General features: G+C 33.4%; 2 protein-coding genes across 7 annotated transcripts; one reads left to right on the forward strand and one right to left on the reverse strand.

Moving 5' to 3' along the window:
- Positions 1 to 12,457, reverse strand: LOC117102474 (DEAD-box ATP-dependent RNA helicase 42-like). Of its 5 annotated transcripts, XM_033242747.1 has the most exons (9): positions 12,304 to 12,321; positions 6,106 to 6,297; positions 5,687 to 5,843; positions 5,356 to 5,449; positions 4,840 to 5,139; positions 3,946 to 4,038; positions 2,663 to 2,864; positions 2,330 to 2,400; positions 1 to 1,414 (listed from the first exon to the last, which is right to left on the reverse strand). In XM_033242747.1, exons 2-9 carry the CDS (start codon positions 6,207 to 6,209, stop codon positions 582 to 584), a joined length of 1,854 nt encoding a protein of 617 aa, XP_033098638.1. In that variant the 5' UTR covers positions 6,210 to 6,297; positions 12,304 to 12,321; the 3' UTR covers positions 1 to 581. The 5 variants fall into 5 exon arrangements, with proteins under 5 accessions (XP_033098638.1, XP_033098640.1, XP_033098641.1 ...); XM_033242749.1 differs by lacking the exon at positions 6,106 to 6,297 and having other exon boundaries at positions 12,304 to 12,457; XM_033242750.1 differs by lacking the exon at positions 6,106 to 6,297 and having other exon boundaries at positions 12,300 to 12,426.
- A 2,940-nt stretch (positions 12,458 to 15,397) lies between these two features.
- LOC117102473 (zinc finger protein 2-like) lies at positions 15,398 to 19,909 on the forward strand. 2 transcript variants are annotated; one of them, XM_033242746.1, is made up of 3 exons: positions 15,398 to 15,588; positions 16,007 to 16,089; positions 16,266 to 19,909. In XM_033242746.1, exon 3 carries the CDS (start codon positions 16,277 to 16,279, stop codon positions 18,269 to 18,271), a length of 1,995 nt encoding a protein of 664 aa, XP_033098637.1. In that variant the 5' UTR covers positions 15,398 to 15,588; positions 16,007 to 16,089; positions 16,266 to 16,276; the 3' UTR covers positions 18,272 to 19,909. The 2 variants fall into 2 exon arrangements, with proteins under 2 accessions (XP_033098637.1, XP_033098636.1); XM_033242745.1 differs by lacking the exon at positions 16,007 to 16,089.
- Positions 19,910 to 21,170: the final 1,261 nt, after the last annotated feature.

Below are 21,170 nucleotides of genomic sequence, written 5' to 3' on the forward strand. Positions count from 1 at the left end.
TTTTTTTTTTTTGACTACAAGGAACAATATTTTTTTTTTTAATGAGCTAATAAGGTTAGAATAGCCTTGGACTAGACTAGCTAGGGGGGCAAGGCCTAACCTATTTTGTTGCAAGGATGCGATACAAATTCAAAATTGTTGTATTACCTGTGTATTTGCTATTTTTTTAAGCGGAAACACATTTTTGGTTTAAGTAAAAATTTTCCTACAGATATTTTGGATTGGCCTACACAAAATTTTTTTTTTTTTTTTTTTTTGGGCCTAAAATAAAATCAACTTAGAAATTATTCGAGTTAGGCAATGTTGACTTAGGCAAGGTTAACTGTACTTCTAAATATTAACTGTATAAAGGTGATGAACAGACAGACAGTGGATGAATACAATGGCAAAGGTAAATATTCTGAGAATAACAAATTTCAGGTGAAGCTACAGCTAAATGTGATGTGTTCCATTCAATCAGAGGTGGCTCACACAATTGACGAAACCATCAACTTTCATTTCTTTTAGTGTTGCAATTTTTGCTAAAAAATATTATATTCTGGTTAAGATCATAAATCTAGGAATACCACAGACTCAAAGTATTAGTATTCCAGCTCTGATGGTGCTGGCGTCTTTGTAATCGCCATATCAACAGAGAATGATGAGTATACGGAGATAGTATCGTCCGGTTTTTGCTGCCGTAATCTGTTTTCAAACATAAATTCCCCTAGTTCATCCTCCTCCTCCTTATCAAAGTCTTCGTCTGGTTCCTCTCCAACAAATATCTGAACTTGGCTGTTAAATTCTGTTGTATCATCAACTGGTTTCTCATCTGAAGGCTGATCATTAAAGGCAGGTGTGATTTCATCCTTGTCTAAAGCGTTTTCATGGTCATTGTTCTGTTTAACTGTTTCAATAGCTCTACTATCTGCATCATTGTTCTCATTCAAAGCCTCCTTTTCAAGCTCTTTTGGAGATTTGTCTTTCTTAATTGATCTTCGTCGAGATTTTACCTGTTTTGTATTACCATCTTCCTTTGGATTTGCTTTTCCTTTAGAGTTTTTGATCGAATCTCTTCTAGGGCTATCTTTCTTTACAGTCCTACTTGGTTTCTTGCGGATTTCTCTTTTCTGTGATTCAACATTTTCTTCAGTATTATTTTTATATTCACTATGTTCTTTCTCTTTTGAATTACCTTCCTTCTTTTCCAATGAATTGTCCTCAGAATCTTGAGCCTCACTAAGATATTTCTTTGTAGTGTTTTGTTCCGTTTTATCTCTTTTCTTTGATCGCTCTCGCTTCTTCTTTTTTCTCTCCTTTTTCTTTTTTTCTTCATCTTTTTCTCTCTGATCTGGAGATTTCAGTTGCCTGACTTTTGTGTCATAGTACAATTGCTGATCAGTAGGTTGTCCAGAAGGAAATCTTTTTTCGTAAGCTATGAATGAATTAAAAAAAAAAACTTAAAACATAGTATTATTTCTCATTATTGCATCCAACAGTGTAAAACACCAATGACAGGATGGGAATTAAATATATAAGATAGGATATATTATAATTTAAAATATAAAATAATAATGTAAAATCAATATTGAAAAGAAACAATAAAGTGGCAAAGACAAGCCAAACCAGTCACTTGTCACAAATCCTGTTTCAGAGATAATGGCCTATGCTAGAATTTCAAAATTTTTGAAAATATTTGATTACAACTTAAACTAACCTTTCATATATCATGCTATGCTGTTATTTTCCCGATTTTTAAACTACAATTTTTAACGATTTACTGATGGTGTCTGCCTGAGAAATGCCCAAAACCATAAACTTTGGAGGTTGATTTCTCAAATATTGTTCTTTAAACAGCTGCATGTTTAAACACTTGTAACGTCATAACGAAATTTCGGATTAAAATGATTCTTTTACTGTGATGAATGATTCATTGTATTAAAAACTAAAAATTATAATACAAGAATACCATGCAGACAAAAACCCGCAATAAAATTAAATAAGGTAAATAATGGGGATATTATAGTGAATGAGTCAGCAATAGCACACTTAAATTGATTCAAACATGGAGGTATTATAATAAGATATAGCTATGTCAAAACCATACAAGTTAATGGAACCATTACCGCCAGAGTGAAAAAAGGGGCGTGGTACCTAAATTTCAAATGGTCATAACTTGAAACCACTCTCTTTTGACATATCAAGGTATTTTTAGAATTTTTTTTAAGGAAAATTCAAAGGGGGGGGGGTGTCACATGAGCACTTTTAAATTTCTGGTTGGTTTGAGCCAGAATGACCCAATTACAAAACCTTGAATATTTATTTGCTATTAACTCTAAGTTAAACATACCTGGCTTTGATGGAGTTTTTGATGTAGTTGGCCTTCCATACCCAGAGGAAGAAACAGCTGTTTGTGGCCGTCTGCAGTGCAGAAAATATAAATTATCAAATTATCATTATTATATTATTACATTTTCAATCATTGTTATTATATATTATCATTGTCATCATTATCACTGTTATGATCTGGTGATTAAATTAAATATGAAACATACAGATCTCCTGGCCCTATATTTAATCATTGAAATTTGTGAACTTTTTAATACTATACACAGGCCTACCATAGGCACACTACTCTGAACTTTCCAAAATTATATTGTATAAAAACTTGTAATTATTTCACCTTTGCGGAGGTTCTGACTGTACATCAGCATCATCTTCCTCTGATTCATAGTCGACTGTCTTGTCTCGCTTGTGATAATAGCGCCCTTTAGGGGTGATCCTTGGCGGATTACGCCATATTCTTGGGTCTACTTCAAACTGACGTTGGCGTTCTCCCAATAGGTACTTGATGTATCGTTCGCAATCCTTTGGATTGTGTAAACCTGAGGATGAAATTAAATTTAAAAAAAAACAAGAACAAGAACAACAGTGAGGCATGATGATGTCACAAATATTTGTAATGCTAAAGTGTGTAGATAAAGCTTCCGACTTGGCAATCAAATTAGAATTGATTTTGCATGGCCGATTTCATCGTGTATCTAACGAAGCAATTATAGTTTATTGTTGCCATTAGGACCTGCTTTATCTTGTCTCAATTATTAGTTAGAAATACAAGATATACAAATATTCTATTATCAATGTATTTAAAATAGGATTATTTAAACACAAAATGTATTTTCATCATCATTATCATTACAGTACCTCCTCTAATATAAAAATTAGGTTAATTCTTGTAATTGAAGAAATCATGTTGTATTAATATGCCAGGTCAGTTTCAATTTAGCGAAGATATGCATAATAAATAATAAAATAGGTAAATATTGCACAAGTTTAATATAATATTCCTACAAAAATCACATCATTAATCACAATATATAACAAAGGTTAACAAAAATTAACCACAAGATTACCAAACAAGACGAAAAGCCTAATATTGATACGCACTGATAATAGGTAACAATGGCAGGCCTTTATCCAAGGGTGTGATGGGTACATACTGTAGGCCTACCCAACCAACCTACAGTGGCAATCCGGGATTTGGCCCTGAGTAGCTACATGCGACATAAAATATACTTGTTAATAAGCAATTAGTTATTTATTAGTTCTTGCTGAAGTAAAATCCCAAATCTGGTCTATGGATTGCCTAAGGTTACTCAGTGGAATGGCTATGACAATATTAAAATAGTTAAAATGGTAAAAAAAAACATACAGGTATAACAACATTGTATTAACCAATAAATAGATACATAACATATTATTTCACCTTGTCAAAAAATTACAAAATATGCTTGTTATAACAATTGTTTGGATATTTATGTTATTTCTCAAGAGCGATTATTATTACCAATTTTTATGAGGGATTTGCTCAGAGCGTTGATCCAACATACACAGTACGTTCACAATGAATATTTTGACAAGATAATAGATATGTAAATTTGTCACGTGCTACACTCAATAACATGCCTTTCATATGGCCACAGCGGTGCTTTTTTTGCCTCTTTCTTCCTGACTTTGGTGGCTTAGGTCGCTTAGTAGATCCATTCACAGGTCGTAAGACTTGCGTGTATAAATAGATTAAATTACTGTTTTAGGTGTGTTCAAATTAGTTTAGATATATAATGTAAAGTCACATGTAGTTTCATTGTTTATTATCAAACAAAATTATCAATCTCATCATTGTCACCATTATCATCATCATTGCTTCCTTCTCCTCTTTTTTCATCATCTTTTTTGTTGCCATGTGGCAAAGACAAACCAAACCAGTCACTCGTTGAAAAAATTGATTTTTAGTTGTTAATACAGTATTAAAACAGTAAAATGAGAGCTATAAAATGGTAAAAAATCATTTAGATCTGACATCATTATAAAGTTACAAGTGTTTAAACATACAGCTGTTTATAAGAACAAAATTTGAGAAGTCAGCCTTCAAAGTTGATGATTTTGGGCATTTCTCATGCAGAAACACTCACCAAATCGTTAAAAATTGTTTTAAAACTGAAAATAGGGAAAAACAACAGCATAGTATATGATGTATAGATTTATCAAGGTTAGTTGAGTGCAATAAAATAGATTTCAAAAATGTTGACATTCCAGCATGTTTTAGCCATATTATCTCTGAAACAGGATTTGCGACGAGTGACTGGTTTGGCTTGTCTTTGCCACATATCCCTCAGCGACATACTGTATTTACCATTTGCCATCCATATGCAATTTCAATTTCTATGCAGATTTTGTCACATATTCTTGGTCAATCTATAATTTCTTCAGAAACTGTTCAAGAATTATGCATGGGGATATAACTTACAAGGTATTTTTTAGAAAAAAAAAATGGAAATTGTTTATAAGCCTAAAACATACCTATGTCTAGCTGGTGTTGAATCATATTTTCATATCGCTTTTGTTGCAGTTCTTTCAGATTTGTCAGGCTATACACTGATGCAGTATGCCATAGGTAGGTCTTCTGCCCTGTGCTTAGGCTAGGATGTTGCAATAGATGACTGTTGCTGAAGGCATCTGGTATACTGACCACACGCTTGAGAGGGGGCCTGAAAGCAGAGAAGGGCCTGAGGTACTCGACGTAACCTGGGTGCTCTGGGGTATATTGACTTGAGATGTGACATGACTTGGGTCTACTGTTACTCTTGGACTTAGCACTGCCTGAAAAATAGGAAATATCTGTAGACTATTATCAAACCTTTACATGCAGTATATTTATCATGCTTTTAAAGAATAAAAAAAATATATTAGTACATTTGGTTCTATAAGAAAGAAGAAGAAAATTATATAAAGGTGACTTAAAATCTCCCAGTTCATTTAATATGAATAAAGAATTAATAAATAAAATGGGAAGAATAGAAAATTTGATTTCCTTACCAATTTTGCTTTTGGGCCTTTGTCTTCTTGCGCTAACACTAGTTGTTGGCCTTTCTTTTCTCCATGGTATCGTCTGATCAACTCGTTTCGCAGGCTATAAAAAGTAATTAAACAATAATTAATATTCATGTTATATAGTGTATGATACTGTCTTTCCTGTTTAATTTGCACTGATACTTTCTTCAAAATTCACTTTAAAGAGTGGTATTATTACTATTGTTAATATAAATTCAGAATTTTTTTTATAATTTTGTTGCAAAGTAAAGAACTAATTTTTTTAAAGTACAGGATCACAGATAGCATATTGTTTGACTCATAGTACACTTCTAACCTGGTCTGGATCTCTGGAAGGACTGAAGTCATCCTCCGAGCTGTCTGGACCATCATCTTGATGTACGGATCCAGTTCCAGAATCCACGGAACTCAAACTGCCCGCACTCATATCCACTTTGTTTACTTCCTTAGCATGTTGACTTCGATAACGTGCACTAAAAAATATTGCGAAAATAGTGTTGAATGAGTTATTAACACATACAATTTTGCACTATTTATGGTTAATTATAAATATCCTGCTTGTTGGATAATCTACAATGTTAATCGATGAAATCGTTTCATTAAATTAATTATTGTACAAAAAAATAGTAAATAATAATTTACTAATAAAGTAAATAATTTGTTTAATTTAAAAATACATGAACCACATCATCAACAATTTATGCATAAAAAACCAATTATCTTTGTATTTTTCACCTTTTCGCTCGCTGATGAGGCTTAGCACTCCGAGCCCGTAATACCTTTGTATCGTTCTCCTCTACCTGTGTGGCCTCTACCTGGTTGGCGTCTATGTCAGCCATAACGATCACTCTTGGAGTCTCAACACATAGATTGAATCGTTAAAAACATTCCACCTTCACGATTGCAGACAGAGTGATATTTGAACTCCTGTTTGATATATTTATACTTTGCGCTTTTTGCTTTTTTATCACGTTCTTCTTATGTCAAAAGAACTGATAAATTAACCAAATAGAAACGTTCATCAAATGAACAAAAATAGAACCAGATGTTCCAAAAGTAATATTCACTATGTTCTCCTACGCTCTTCTCATATAATTGTATACATACTTTATCCAAACACAATGTCCAAATTCAATATCCCATATCAGCATTTGCAGTCTCGTCATAAAATCTTGAATTCAAATCCATTTTCCAATACATATATTATTATTAACTCCAAATTCAGTTAAAAACATGAATTCAAGTTTTTTTTTTACAATCTTGAAATACTTCTACAGAAATAAAAAAATACTTCTAGAGTAATGATACCCTCAAATGACATACATCGTTTCAAAAGATCCGCTTATTACAAATCTATTTCAGGCAACTGTACCTCAAAAACCATGAAAAATTAATCAATATATAAAGACACAAGGTGATGCTGTAAGTGTCATTGAGCAGTGTATATCCATTAAATCCTTCAATTATATCCACCAGGTAATTGAATCATTGGAAACGTGATCGGTACTTCGCTTGTTTCTATATTGACGAACTTCACATCCACAAGTTGTGTCTCGCACATCATTTCCAGATCTCAACGATCACTACATTGTTACTAATGGAGAGGCAATTCTCTATTGTATATACTAAGCCTATTATTAGGTAATTTTCCTTACCAGTATCACTATGGTAACCCTATGTTTTGTCATGAAATCAAGTTGAAGAAATTGATGGTTACGTAGACAGTGAAGGACAGGCTTATTACCCAATTGATTTTCTTATTTTCATTCCTTTATGATCGGCTGATTCTGCGACTATGACGATAAGATATGTTAATTAATTTAACTTTTATATTTCTATTGATCTTATTGAGCAGGTTTAATTAAGTGTAGAGTGTATGGGTATTTCAATTATTAATAGCCGACTAGAGATAACTATGTTTTATTCACGTATAAATTCTAATCCAGTCAAGAAATCAAAGAAGCAGGGCTACCAAAAGTAAATTTTAAGAACTTATAATTGTCAATAATATTTACTTAAGAAAAACTAATTACAGAAGTATGTTGATGCATTTTTTTATTTTAGCATTTTCCCTTGTCCAGAGCAGGGCTAATTATGCTCATGCATCTATGACTTATTCATGTCTTGTATAGGGCTTATTTCAACAATATTTTGTGAGGGTGGTCCATCCAGCCGGAGCTGATCATCAGGGACCCTCAATATTTATACAAGAGGAAATGAAATACCGTAAAACCTCGAATAGAAACCCAACGAGGAAGCCCATCTCGAATAAGCCCCCTCTATAGTTTGCAATAAGTAGCTTCGAAAAGAAGCCCATGGGCTTCTTTTCACTATATATCATGGGCCTTTTTTCAGATAGTACACTAAAATACATACACTATACATGAATTTCAAAGAAACAAAATAAATTAAAAACATGCTTGGTTTATACAGTAATTTAAGTGCTTTAATGCTAGTTAATACACTGCATGATACAGATTGAAATTATAGTGTCCCTATTTATTGTTTTATCATAGTAAAGTAATTCCAAAAATTTACAGCATTCACTTTGAAAAGACGCTCTCCTCTTTACTTCACAATAGTAGCCTCAAAAAGAAGCCTATCTCGAAAAGAAGCCCATCTCGAAAAGAAGCCCATCCAAAGTTCGCAAAAAAAAAAAGAAGCCCAGGGCGTCAATTTTTTTACGGTAGATTAAATAAATAATGTAAAGAACTAGCAAAAGAAAATACAAAAAATAAGAAAGGATTACAAATGAAAAATGTCAATTAAATAAATGAATAAACAAAGAAATAATTCTTTACAAAATATTGGTATATATATATATATATATATATATATATCTGTCTCAGAAATCGATTTTTTATACTCACTTGGCTATTTCTTTGTGATAATTATTGTACTACACTCCCCATAACAGAAAATATTATATTAAAACATTTAACACACAAATTTATAGAAGTACATCATTAGTTATTTTCATACAATTTATTTTCCGAAAATAATGTGTTGAGTTGGTATCAATATATTTTACTAGTTGAGAAGCTCATTTTGCTAGTTACATTTTTAACAACTAGCACATTTTAGCAATAGGCTGCTAGTGGCTGAAAAAGTAAATTTCTAGCCCTGATATGATAAGTAAAAAAAACAGTTTAAAAATAAAAAGACAACAAACAGAAAAAAAAAGCTTTCAGCCAGTCTGAAGAGAGACAAAAGAAAGGAACTAAACCAAGGAAAAATAGAGATAGCTTTTGATGAGAAGCTTGTAGCATTTCTGATATTTAAAGAAAATCAGTTGAAAAATGAAGGGGGCGTTTAATAGTGTTTTCATAGCAGATACACAACATCCAATGAAGTCAGATGTTTTTATTTCTATTTTTGCTTCTTCTGTCTAATCAAATACTGCAGGTTAAGAGACCTATGCTGAATAATTAGCTGCTAAAAGAAATATTGGACAGGAAAGTAATCATAAATCATACTGCCAACAAACATAAACAAATATTTAAATACTAAACATTCGTTGTTTGGGAGGAAATCCATAATTATTCATACTTGACAGCTGATATTTCTCTAAGGAAAATCTCTATGTATTTTTTAAAAGTGTCATTAACGTGATGTTAAAGGTGTTTAAGAAGCTTAAATTAGAAGACCTAAAACATGAACAAAATTATACATAAATGTAACTAACTGTAGATAGTGTAATAGAGTTCTGGTCTCTTACAATATGCTACTTGAAGGTTTAAGTTTCATTTTTAAAAAAGTAATCAAATATGTTAGGAAAAATTTGTGGCTGATAATTATGATGATCGTGATGGTTGCACATTTGTCATAGAGTTGCCTTGGATACTAAAGAAAATGAATAGTACTCAATATTTTTTCTTTGCTGTAAATCGAAGGCTGCATAGAATTATTTGAACTGACTGCCCTTGGCAAACAGTAGCTCCATGAACAATGGATTTCTGCAGAGGCTAAGGCTAGTTTGAAGGTACATAATAAACATTTGCTGAATAGACTTTTAGATTATATTATTTATCCAACTTTTTTGCCAAACATAGTATAAAAAAATGAGCAGAAAAATGAAGTAAATAAGTTGTATTATCTGATAAAGACTAAAAGGTGTCACTGTCCAGAGAGGTGGTACACAGTCACAGGGCCTGGGTTAAGAAAGTGTTAGTGGCCCCATGTGATTTTAGATCAATTACGAGGGGCCTGGGCTTCACTGTAGAAAATCAAAGAATACCATACCGTGTGTTATAGTACCATAATTTATTTTGAATTCTCTGTGAATTCTAGTAGTCCTTTACATCATTATTTGAGTTTAATTTAGGACATATTGGGTCGGGAATGTATAAAAGGTGTTGTCATGTGAGTTCACTTAAGGATATTCGTCAGTTAAAAACGAGGTATTAAATTGTTTTTTGCTATTTATGGGTGCCTTCTATTCTACTGGACCATATGTCAAGGCTCTGTAATAGAAGAGTGCTATTAATTAGTAGGATGGTTCACTAGGGTCTGGGGATGCCCCCACCCTCGAGAGCCCATAGAGCTACATCTGTTATAACAAGATGTAAAAGGAAGAATCCAGAACTTAGTTAATCATATGATTTTCTATCTTTCTTTTAAAGACTCAAATGTGTGAGAAATTACAGCAAGTCATATCATAAGGCAACACTCTTCCATCACAATTTGTTGCCTAGACAACAAGTTCCGTAAACAAAACAGCTGATTTTCGTTGACAGAGGTTTAGTTATTTATTTTCTAAATAGTATTCTGAAAAATCACCAGTAAGTGCAAGGTAATTAATGTCTACTATAGCATTTATTATTAATTTAAAATAAGCTCAGATGTTATTTTATGTATACTACTCAGCATCTTGCTCAGTATATCAATTTTGTGCTTGTATTCCACATATTTTGCGCAATATAAATGAATAACCTTTAACCTTTAATGCTGCAATCAAAGATCATGAGCCAATACAATCATGGACAAAAGTAATATACTGTATTGCTAATTAAATTTCCATTTGTTGTATTCTTCATGAAATATATTGTTGCACTTCACACGGAAGAACATTTTTTTAACATTAATGATTTTAAAGAGAAATAACAAAGTTACAAATAACAGCTGCTTATGCCATGAGGACAAATAGTAATAGAAATAGATGTCCTTGAATTTCAAAGGATTTGAACACAGGATACTCGTCTTATAAATCACAGAATAATCTCAAAAAATGGAAAAAAGGAAACTGGCCTTCAATGGTCAAGTGTCAAATACAACATTTAACCACTTGATATAGGCCTACCCTTGATCTGCCCACCGAGATCCTCTGCGCCATAGCAACAACAAGACTCCATAAAATATTTGATAAAGCAAACAACTTCAATTATGTCAAGCAACCATGATAGGTTAACACTTAGTATAAGGTGTTGACTATTACAAGAGATCACATCTTCATCCTCCCATTTCTTTTGAAAATGTTGATTTTTTGAGTTTTCCATGCTATGATTGGCTGTGATGCAATGAGCATGCCCACGTACTGACTATAATTTCCTATCACATCATCAGCCCGACGGGGAGTCCTTGCCCCGAGAAAAAACACAATTCGTGGGGGGAGAAAAAAAAATTGATATGTATTTTGTACATATTTAATAGACTCGATTTAAATAAGCCTTTGAGACCCCTAAATTGTCATATGTTCAGGGGCTATGTCCCCTGGACCACTTTCGAAATGTTTTTAGCGATGCCCGAACACCACCCCCCTCCCCCTCGGGAGGGGGGGTACCTTGGACCCCAGTGGGGGAAGTCCTGGCGCCACCACTGCATGGTAGTAAGTTCTATCGTAACTTTTACTTCCCCCTACAAACTTTAAGTACAAGTTCTAAAACAATATTTTTGATGGACCTGATTTTGGAATCCATTACTTCATCCTTTTAGTAATTCTGTTAGATTCTCATTAAAATTAAATATACTGTAAAGGAATGTTCTAAACAGCACTATCATTTAAAATACTCTGTATACAGTAAACTATATCAAAACAAAGATTTTGTTTTAAATAAATGAATAAATAACAGAATGTTGATACCCGAGTTGCCATGAGGAATAATCTATTGTACAAATTATAAGAATAGTAACACCAAAGTGTTAAGTAGGCCTATGTCTATTTGCATTTATCTCGTGAGGTAATATTATGTGTGATCTACAATTGAAGTGCGGAAAACATAATCAACACCAAACATGTATTTACATATCAGTTAGAACCTTGCCTTTCAACATTATGAAGTCATGATTGCCATTTTCAGTTCATCAAAAATTGTAATTAGCAGGTTTATTTGAACCACATATGGGTCAGAGCCACCAATTAACCCATATATTATAACCTCTTTGTATTTTACTTAATTAAATGGTATGATGTGTATATGGCATGAAATAAATATATAATAGCTCGAAGCAGGCATAACTACTAAGTAGTTGTTATTGTTTTAATGAAAATAAAATTGGAACCTACTATACTGAGGTTGAAGAGACAAATACAAACAAATATAAATCTCAATTTAAAGAGATCAAAAGAAACTGTACGCTTTTTTGCTGAAGAATTAACTACAGAACTGAGGAGAACGTCAAGCTTAAGTTTTAATGTACCACTAATAACACTCTTTTGGTTATATACCATGAAAGATGCAATAAAGTATTCCATCAAGCAACAAGCATACAGTACCCTGTCCGTAGCGGTCCCGGTTGCGCGTTCGCAATCACTGCCTCCAGCAAAACATGTTTGTTCCCCAATCCGTATCTGGGCCTACGTTAAGTACAGGCCTACACAAGACCACCTTGTTTAGTACCAACTGGGCATCTCTCTGATCTGAGCAAGCTGCCTGTTTCTTTTCGAGTTATTTTCAAACCGGTATATTTAATAATATAATTAAAGTACGTACTTACACAATAGGCCTATACCAAAAACCGAAACCGATTGTCCCTAAAAGTTCACTTTGAGTCAATTACCCAGATCTCAAAACTCGGCGTCCTGTACCTCGCTACGGTTGTCAAGGACCGGTTCCATTACATCCGGGTCATATCAACTACAATACTTTTTGTTAGTTTTGAATGGTTGATTTACATGAGCATTTCATCTGGGTTAACCAAAACTTAACAGAATAACAATTTTGCTATTTATGCTAATTTATTTATTCTTTCTTTATTGCATTCAAAAATGTAAATAAAACATAAAGGATTAACAGGATTAATAAGAGCAATAAAAGAAATTATAATTTCGAAAATTAAAATACTACAATATATAATTATGTTAAATATGTTTTAACAATGATTTCTTTAAGGACAATAAATAAAATGTAAAAATGTCAAGATGCAAAAAATATTATTAATACAGTAGAACCCCTCCTTTGGGTCATTTCTGAGGACACCCCCATTAAGGGGACACTTTTCCGTGAAACGAGAGGAACATCTTTTAATACTACGGCCAACCACTATGAAGGAGACGGGAACTTTCTGAGTGCGCTAATTGGTCAAATAACTCATATTAAGGGCACACATAGTCCTCCCCCCACCCTATTGTATCACAACAACTGCAGTCTCAAAATAAGAAAAAAAATCATTCAACTTTATATTTTGAACATCTGTAGGCCTATTGATGTGTTCGTGATAAATAATTTTGTCAATTTTGATCCTTAACTATAGGGATTTCTTTTTCTTTGTTTTTCGTGTACTTCCATAATCCATACCATAACATACATCCTTAATTCTAAGTTGGTCATGCTACATCCATCTAAGTTGGTCATGCTACATCCATCCAATAGAAAGCTAAAAAAAAAATAATAATAAAAAAAAAAAAAATAATAATAATAATAATAATAATAATAGTATTAATAATAATAATAATAATAATAATAATAATAATAATAATAATAATAATAATAATAATAAAAATAATAATAATAATAATATCTGGTCATTTAACATTGCATCATGAAATAATATTGGGAACATATAAAACTATTGTTTGTTTTATTTTTTTGTTTTTTATATTTCTGGCTGATTTCATATTATAAATTAATTGTATTTGCATTGCAAATTATTGCTATAAATTAGTTATAATTCTATTGTAATTGATTCCCATGTCAATAAAAAATAAAATTAATGTATATCATTGTTGTATGAAAACATGCCAAAATCCCTATTAAGTGGACGACTTGACGATTTTGGCCAATGTCCCTGAATAGGGGTACCCCTATTCAGGGGACACTTTTTTTAGTCTCGAAGGTGTTCCGTTAATAGGGGTTCTACTGTCTATGTCGGTAATTGTACCGTATTCGTAACAAATGGAAATGCTGCTATAGCAATTTCAATGACAAACAGTAAACGGAACTAAAATATTAACAAAATTTAATAAATACGGCCCAAGGTTAAATTTAGCACATTTACAAAATAAGAAAGACCATTTCCATCCATAACATTACCGTACCAAGCGGTATTGCAATGCGGCAATAGGTTAGTAAAATTATTATTCGTTATAGTTGGTGGATAGGTCTATAAATAATGTAATGAATTTGTTTATTCCAAAACGATTGCTTAAAGATGTTGTTGATGTATACTGACAACATTGATCCAAACCCTCAGGCAATTAATCAACGATCGAAGCTGGTTGGCGAACAACTGCCTACTTAGCATTGTAAGGACGTGCTTGTTTCGTATGGTTGCCATGACGAAAGCAAGCTTAAGAACTTTATCATTAATATTATTATTATAATATTTTGGAATATATCGGTACCACTCTGACACAATCGAGGTTATCGCTGATCAGGCGACGATCTCGAAACAATAATTGGTCATCCAATTATGTATGCAGAAGTCGCTTGTTTTTACGAGTGGTTTGGCGCATTGGTTCAGTTCTCAACATTGGGGTCACAGGTTCAATCCCACGCTTTTAATTTCGCTTGTGTGCTTTTGCAAGGCACTTTACCTACGGTCGTCTTTCTCCACCCAGGAGGACAAGTGGGTACCTGGCAGGTTTAAATACAAAATTATTACTGCTGTAACAGTGTGTATACGACGTTCTCAGATCAGATCAGAAGTTGTTGATGACCTTTTGACCTGAATTCTGCAATGTGAGATTTTCGGGTCGATAAAGTCGAGACGGCCCGAGTGGAGTTTCATGTAAATGTTTCGTACGGAAAAAAAATCGCGGGCCGGCTGGGGTCCCCTTGAATACACCACTGAATTAAAATCAACACAGTATACAATATTTACTCCTCTAAAAACGAATTAATATTGAGGGGCCCCAACTTTCTTCAAAATTAAGTTGGAAATTATTTTGAATTATTAATTTTAGGTCTATTTATAAATGGGCCCCTAAGCCCTGGGCCCGAGTGCTTTGCACTGGCACTGCCCGTAGCTATGCCACTGGCCGAGACAGCGCTTATGCTAATAACTGCAGTGTAATAAACGCCATCTAAAATATTTTCTACAAACGGATGTAGGCCTTCTACATAAGTTTAAAAAAATAAAAAAAATAAAAAAAACTTGGTTTTAAATGTCTTTGTTATATTATTATTATATTAAAGTACAGTAATACTAATAGCCTAGACATGATTTTAGATGGCCGTGACTATTCGTTTTTAAACTTTTATGAACTGATATCAGAAAATGTTTGATGCACTCTACTCTACTGTTTTTGTTTTATTTTTTTGTGTTTATTTTATAAAATAAGCTCATAACTATACACTTTTGCAGCAAATACCTACAGCACTAATAAAACATACTCAGGGCAGACAAAACAAAAAATCGCACTTTTAAGTGCAATGTTTTTCAATTAAAATACTGTTGAGCGTATGGATGTTTTAATTGAACTATTTTATGTTTTAGTTATTTTTTTCCGTATTAGTATAAATAGAATAAAATTGACAGTAATTGATCTATTAAATGAATTATTTAGTGTTTTAATTGTTTATTTTTGTATGCCAGTAAGAGAGCTGAGGAAAAATTGCTCTGCCGCCCTCTATGCCTGCCGGTGTCATCCTTAGCTTCGCACACGGCGGTCGTATAATCAAAGATCGTATAGCGCCGCTATCTTTGGTATAATAAGCGGCTAGCGTTACTTTTGTGAAAAAGTAGACATAAGGCCTAGGCCTAGGCCTAAGTCATGAAACATGTTTAACGGAATTTAGTGCATTGAATGAAATCATAATTAGGTTTAGAATAGGAGCACAGGTATGTTATATGATATAATAATTTAGCTTATAGCATTGAAAACCAATAATAGTGTGAATTACAAATGAAACTTATGCCTGGCCTGGCCTAGTAGTAGCGAAACCGTAGTAGCTAGGCATCCTAGCCGGTTGCCTAGCTAGAGCAGGGAGCTGGCTAGTGTGGGCCTAGTCTAGGCCCTCCTAGAAGTAGTAGAGAAGGCGAAAGGATTGGCCTAGATAGGGGCCAGACAGGAGAGGTACCCAGGCATAATTATCCATTCCTAGGCCTAGCTTAGTGCTTGAAGCCTATGTAGGCATACCACAGACAACACTGTCGTGATTAATTAGCCTTGCGAACAGGTTAGGTTGTTTGGCTAGGCACATGCATGAGCGTTTGGCCCAACCAATTTGATTGACCTTGATTTGCATTGACATTGCAGGACAGAAAAGACTGCCTGAATGTACTACTACTATTATTAAACTACTGGAATGCTAGATGTATAGTAATGCTTTCCTGGGCGAGGTAACTACATACAGTATAATTCCCTTGTTGCTTAATTGAGCATAGCTGGGTAGGAATACAGGTACGGTACTGTACTTGAAATAATCTGGGCAATCATGACATAGTCTATTCAGAATTTTACCTTGTCAGTGACATTGATTATTTGAAATTGCTTTTCTCTTTTTATTTATCTCTAGCACATGTTGCAATGGAGCCTGCCTCCTTGCAGACTGATGTTAGTGATGACATCACAACCTCACATCACATGACCAGTGTGGTAACTATCAAAAATGAACCTGAAGATGCTGATTACGACATTGTGGAGCAAAATGTAAATGAAAGTGTCGATGCTAATTGTGAAGACCATGAATTTATACTTGTAAAGCAAGAATTTATCGACGTGGTGGAGGAGAGTCATGCAGATTTTGAGGATGGTGATGAGAATGATGATGAGAGCTGTAGTGATGATGCCATCCAGATAGATGAAAATTCAGAAACTGACCAAGACCATCATCAGTCAGTCACAGGACTTAGAAAGAAACCAATTGGTAACAACCCATTTCAATGCTTGTGGTGCTATAAAATCTTCACAGATAAAGAAAAACTAACAAATCATGAAATCTCTCACACAAGACTCAAACCTTACCATTGTACTTACTGCGAGAAAAAATTCTCACGGAATTCCCACCTTCGACGACATGAGAAAGTGCATACTACAGAGAAACCTCATAAATGCAGTATGTGTGATAAGCGATTCTTTCAGAAATCTCACGTACGACGGCATGAGCGTGTGCACACTGGAGAGAAGCCATACGCATGCGATTTATGTGATAAGAGCTTCTCTGATGGCAGCTTGCTGCAACGACATCAGTTAATCCACTCAGGGTTAAAGCCATTTCAATGTCAAGATTGTGGGAAAACGTATAACCAGCATGTCCAGTTGACAATCCATCAGCGTACCCACACGGGCGAAAAACCATACCAGTGTAACTGGTGTGGGAAAAAGTTCACACACAGTGGTACATTACGTGCACATGAGCGCACGCATACTGGAGAGAAGCCATATCATTGTAAAGAATGTGGTAAGAATTTCTCACAGCATTCACATTTTTCTCGTCATAAAAAAACTCACGTGAAAGGCAAGCCCTTCCAATGTAACATCTGTTTAGATATATTCCAGTATCGGTATGACTTAGAGGTGCATATATTAACGCATCCCAACAGTAAACCTTTTCATTGTGATCAATGCAACAAGAAGTTCGTATCAAGAAGCTCCTTAAAACGCCATTTAAAGAAACATGAAACACCGGTGATTTACACATGTGATTACTGCAAGTTGACATTTCCAGATCTCAAAGCCCTCTGTGCACATGAAGCAATACATTTAGATGATTCACTACTTATTTTACAAAATACTGAAATGGTTGAAAATGAAACTGATGACGAAATTGATGAGAAAAATATGACAGAAAGCAACTTGACAACTCATCAAAGATTGGTCGCAGCCAAGTTGATTACAAAGAAACCATTTCAATGTCAGGAGTGTAAAAAACGATTTTATACAAACTCTCATTTAAAAGAACATGAGAGGATCCACAGTGGAGAAAAGCCATACAATTGTCGTTTCTGCAAAAAGGCATTCTCTCGTATCTCGCATTTGAACAGACATGAAAAAATACATTCTGGTTTTAAGCCATTTCACTGTGATTGGTGCGACAAAACTTTTGTACAACTGGCGCACAAGAAACGCCATGAAAAAACGCACATTAACGCCAAAGACATTCTTCCGCAGTTACCAAATACAAATAACATAGTAGATGATAGATATCAGGAACCAGCCTTAACAGTCCACAAACTTGATAATTGTGTGGACAACCATGATTCTGACCAAGAGCTGGAGATTCAAGCTAGCAACCATCAGCATTTGTCAAAGAGCCATGGGCTTGATCATCAGGATGATTCAGTGAACTATCTCTCAGATCAGATGCAGGAGCAAGTCAAAGAGCCTGCATTTGATCATCAGGAAGATTCAGAGAACTATCTGTCAGATGATAGTTGCCACCTTCAAGACTCTTGCAACCAGATGCAAGAGCGACAGCAGGTCAAAGGCCCTGAGCTTCATTATCAGGATGATTCAAAGAAATATGTCCCAGATAATAGTTGCCACCTTCAAGACTCTGACAACCAGATGCAAGAGCAATAGCAAAAGTTTTAAAGTAGATTATGCAAAAATAATACAGTTAATGGTGGTAACATCAAATCTTTACTGCAACATGTTAAAATGCCAGTCAGAGTTTACGCTATGCAGTATTTTAAGAGGCTATTGTTGTTTTATTAAATTACAGTACACAGAAAAAACACTATATTTTTACATATTTTTATACCACATATTATGAATGGTAACCAATCAAGCGATTATTTGATTGTTCAAAATTCTTTGAGAAGATGGTAGTGCTGTAGAAGTGTTTGTACTTACTAATCAGTAATTAATTGAAATTTACATCCATCATCATATCATAATAATCTGTTGGAAGAACTTCCAAATATTATAACCAACTACATTTTAAAAGTTAATTCATGCAAATTACAGTACGTGCTAAGTTACTGTGATTAGTGACAACTACTGTAGGATCAATTGATACAGTTAATTGTATTGTAATAGTATTTTTAACAGGCATTATCACACTACAATAATGCTTTAACACAATCTAGTAAATGTTTAGTATGCAATTGATTTTTATCATGAATATAATATGGTGCTTTTAGAACTGAAGTGTGCTTTAAGATTTGCTGTAATACAATAATCATAGTATTGTGAATAAGTGGGGGCTAAGCCTTCATAATATATTTGTTGTACTGTACTAAAACCTTTGACCTTTAGCCTTCATAAGTTTATACTAAAAAGTATCATTGAAGAAAATTTCATCATGATTTCACCCTAACTATTGTTATACTGTACATGCATATGGGGCAGTGATTGTCAAATTTTAGTGAATATTATTGCTGTCTTATATACAGTATAACTGAATATGTCTGGTACAGTAATTAGCCTGAGTATTAAATTAATAAATTAAAAAAAATTATATCCACAATGAAATATTTAAATAATTGATTACAAATTATGTGAGAATTGTCCTTCTATTAGTGATTGTGTTATCACTGCTGAGCTAATAATATAAACTATCGATAAATTTGGCAGATAGCATATTTAAAGCTAAGTTTTTTTTATATTTAAATGATTGTATGTTAAAATAAAAATTGTATGTGCTTTGTCTACCCAGGTTCTACCAACCAGCTTATTTATATATTTATGCAATAACACTCATGCAATGTTGATAAATAGTTCTGTAGGTAGAGTGCTGTACTCTTTGTTATGATTATTTTTTTGTGATCCAGCATATATTCTGCCAATCATGCTGAAAATGTCAAAATCCTGAGCCATTTGCTGAGATGTAGTTTATAGCAGTGTTGGCTCCAGAAATTTTCCAACATTGGGTCCTGGAATTAAATCCATGGTAGAGTAGATTTTGCCCAGGTACTATGGCCCAAAACAATAGGGTTTGACAATCAAAACAACATTTGCATAGTCAAATTAATATATTTGGTCTGACAATCTTGTGGTGTCAGATGGCAGGGGTTCCAGACCTGTCTGACAGAGAGGAAGTTCCCCTTCTAATCCTCCTGGCTGACAGTCTCAAGTGTAGTGAATTTCCATTGACAAGCTCAAGCCCTCATTGTAAAATTCAGGGAAAAAAAATGAGTTTTCTTTATTTTTATTACGCCTGCTGCTGGCTTCAAATCTCCAAAAATAAGATATATATATTTCTAAGAAATTCCTAATTATATAAATTTAAAGCATTTAACCATCCCATTACTACTGTACATGGTCTACATTCACCAATAAAATTTTTATTTTCTCCTCCATCTGGATATTTTTGGCAAAACTATTTGCAAAAAATAAGAAAACACATTTTTTTTCCCGTCCTACTCTGACAATCTTTAAGAAAATAAATTTGGCAAAACAAGGTATTAAAAAAATCTCGCCCAATACAGTAGTAAAGACATGCAAAAATTATAAATTAATTAAATTGGGTTTAGTTTGTGGGGAATCCAGCAAATTATAAAAATATTCTATGGCACCACAAAGATCTTTATAGTTATTGATAGGAACAAGTGTTCAAAACGAATAATACAGGCATTGATCTTTAAATCATCCTATAACTTTGTGGTGTTGAAAGTGTTATATACTGCACATTAGAATTGCAGGTTTTAATAGATTGTGCTGATGTTATGACTAATGTACTTTAATATAGATATTGCTTATTTTTACAATAAAATATGAATGAGCTCAAAGACAGAAGATTTTTTATAAGATTTTATTTTTATGAAATATCTCATGTTGCAAATGTAATCCAGGCTTTAGTAACATACCACAGGGTTTGGCGCTCCAAGATGAATTTTTCTTTCTGCAACACTGCCAAATCACTAGGAGGCGCCCTTCAATTCCAAATGAGTACAAATTTACCAAAAGTTTGATGTTGATAAACATCTGATTACTGAATACTTGATTTCAATACAAGAGCACTAACACGAAAGAAAACACTGTAAACAATAAAATACTACGTTTTTAGCACAACAATTTCATTCAGTATTAAACACAAAACTACAAAATTGTGTTTAGTACAATTTATATATCTAATTCAAATTTGTGAATTGACAAGAAATGCCTTTAAAATCTTGCTTAAGTTGTTCGACTTCTTGTGTTACGTAAGAAAAATTGGGGAAAATACAACAAAATAAATACAATTTCAACAATATAGTAGCAATCAGAAATTGATTTTTAATAGGAAACGTTTTAACTTGGTAAGTGTATTAATTCTATAGAAGCACAAACAAATTGCTTTTACAAAGCGTTGTCTCTTTATGACTAACCCAAGCACGGCATAACAATACTGTGAATGATAGCTAAAATACTATAAAGCTGTCCACATTAATTAAATGTCTAATGATGCTCCAAATATTATTTTACTAGGACAATTTCATACCGGTAGACAGAATGAAATATGTAAATGATGGGCTTAATGGCAGCCAAGGCACTACAG

The sequence above is a fragment of the Anneissia japonica genome, unplaced genomic scaffold (genome assembly GCF_011630105.1).
Source record: "Anneissia japonica isolate Jap-2015-1 unplaced genomic scaffold, ASM1163010v1 scaffold288068_len275957_cov168, whole genome shotgun sequence".
Classification (NCBI taxonomy): domain Eukaryota; kingdom Metazoa; phylum Echinodermata; class Crinoidea; order Comatulida; family Comatulidae; genus Anneissia; species Anneissia japonica.

Coding starts and splice junctions, on each gene's coding strand:
- LOC117102474 (XM_033242747.1), bottom strand. CDS start 6,209: ATGGCTGACATAGACGCCAACCAGGTAGAGGCCACACAGGTAGAGGAG. Junction 4,039..4,839: donor TCAACACCAGCTAGACATAG/GTATGTTTTAGG, acceptor TATACACGCAAG/TCTTACGACCTGTGAATGGA. Junction 1,415..2,329: donor AAAAACTCCATCAAAGCCAG/GTATGTTTAACT, acceptor ATTCATTCATAG/CTTACGAAAAAAGATTTCCT.
- LOC117102473 (XM_033242746.1), top strand. CDS start 16,277: ATGGAGCCTGCCTCCTTGCAGACTGATGTTAGTGATGACATCACAACC.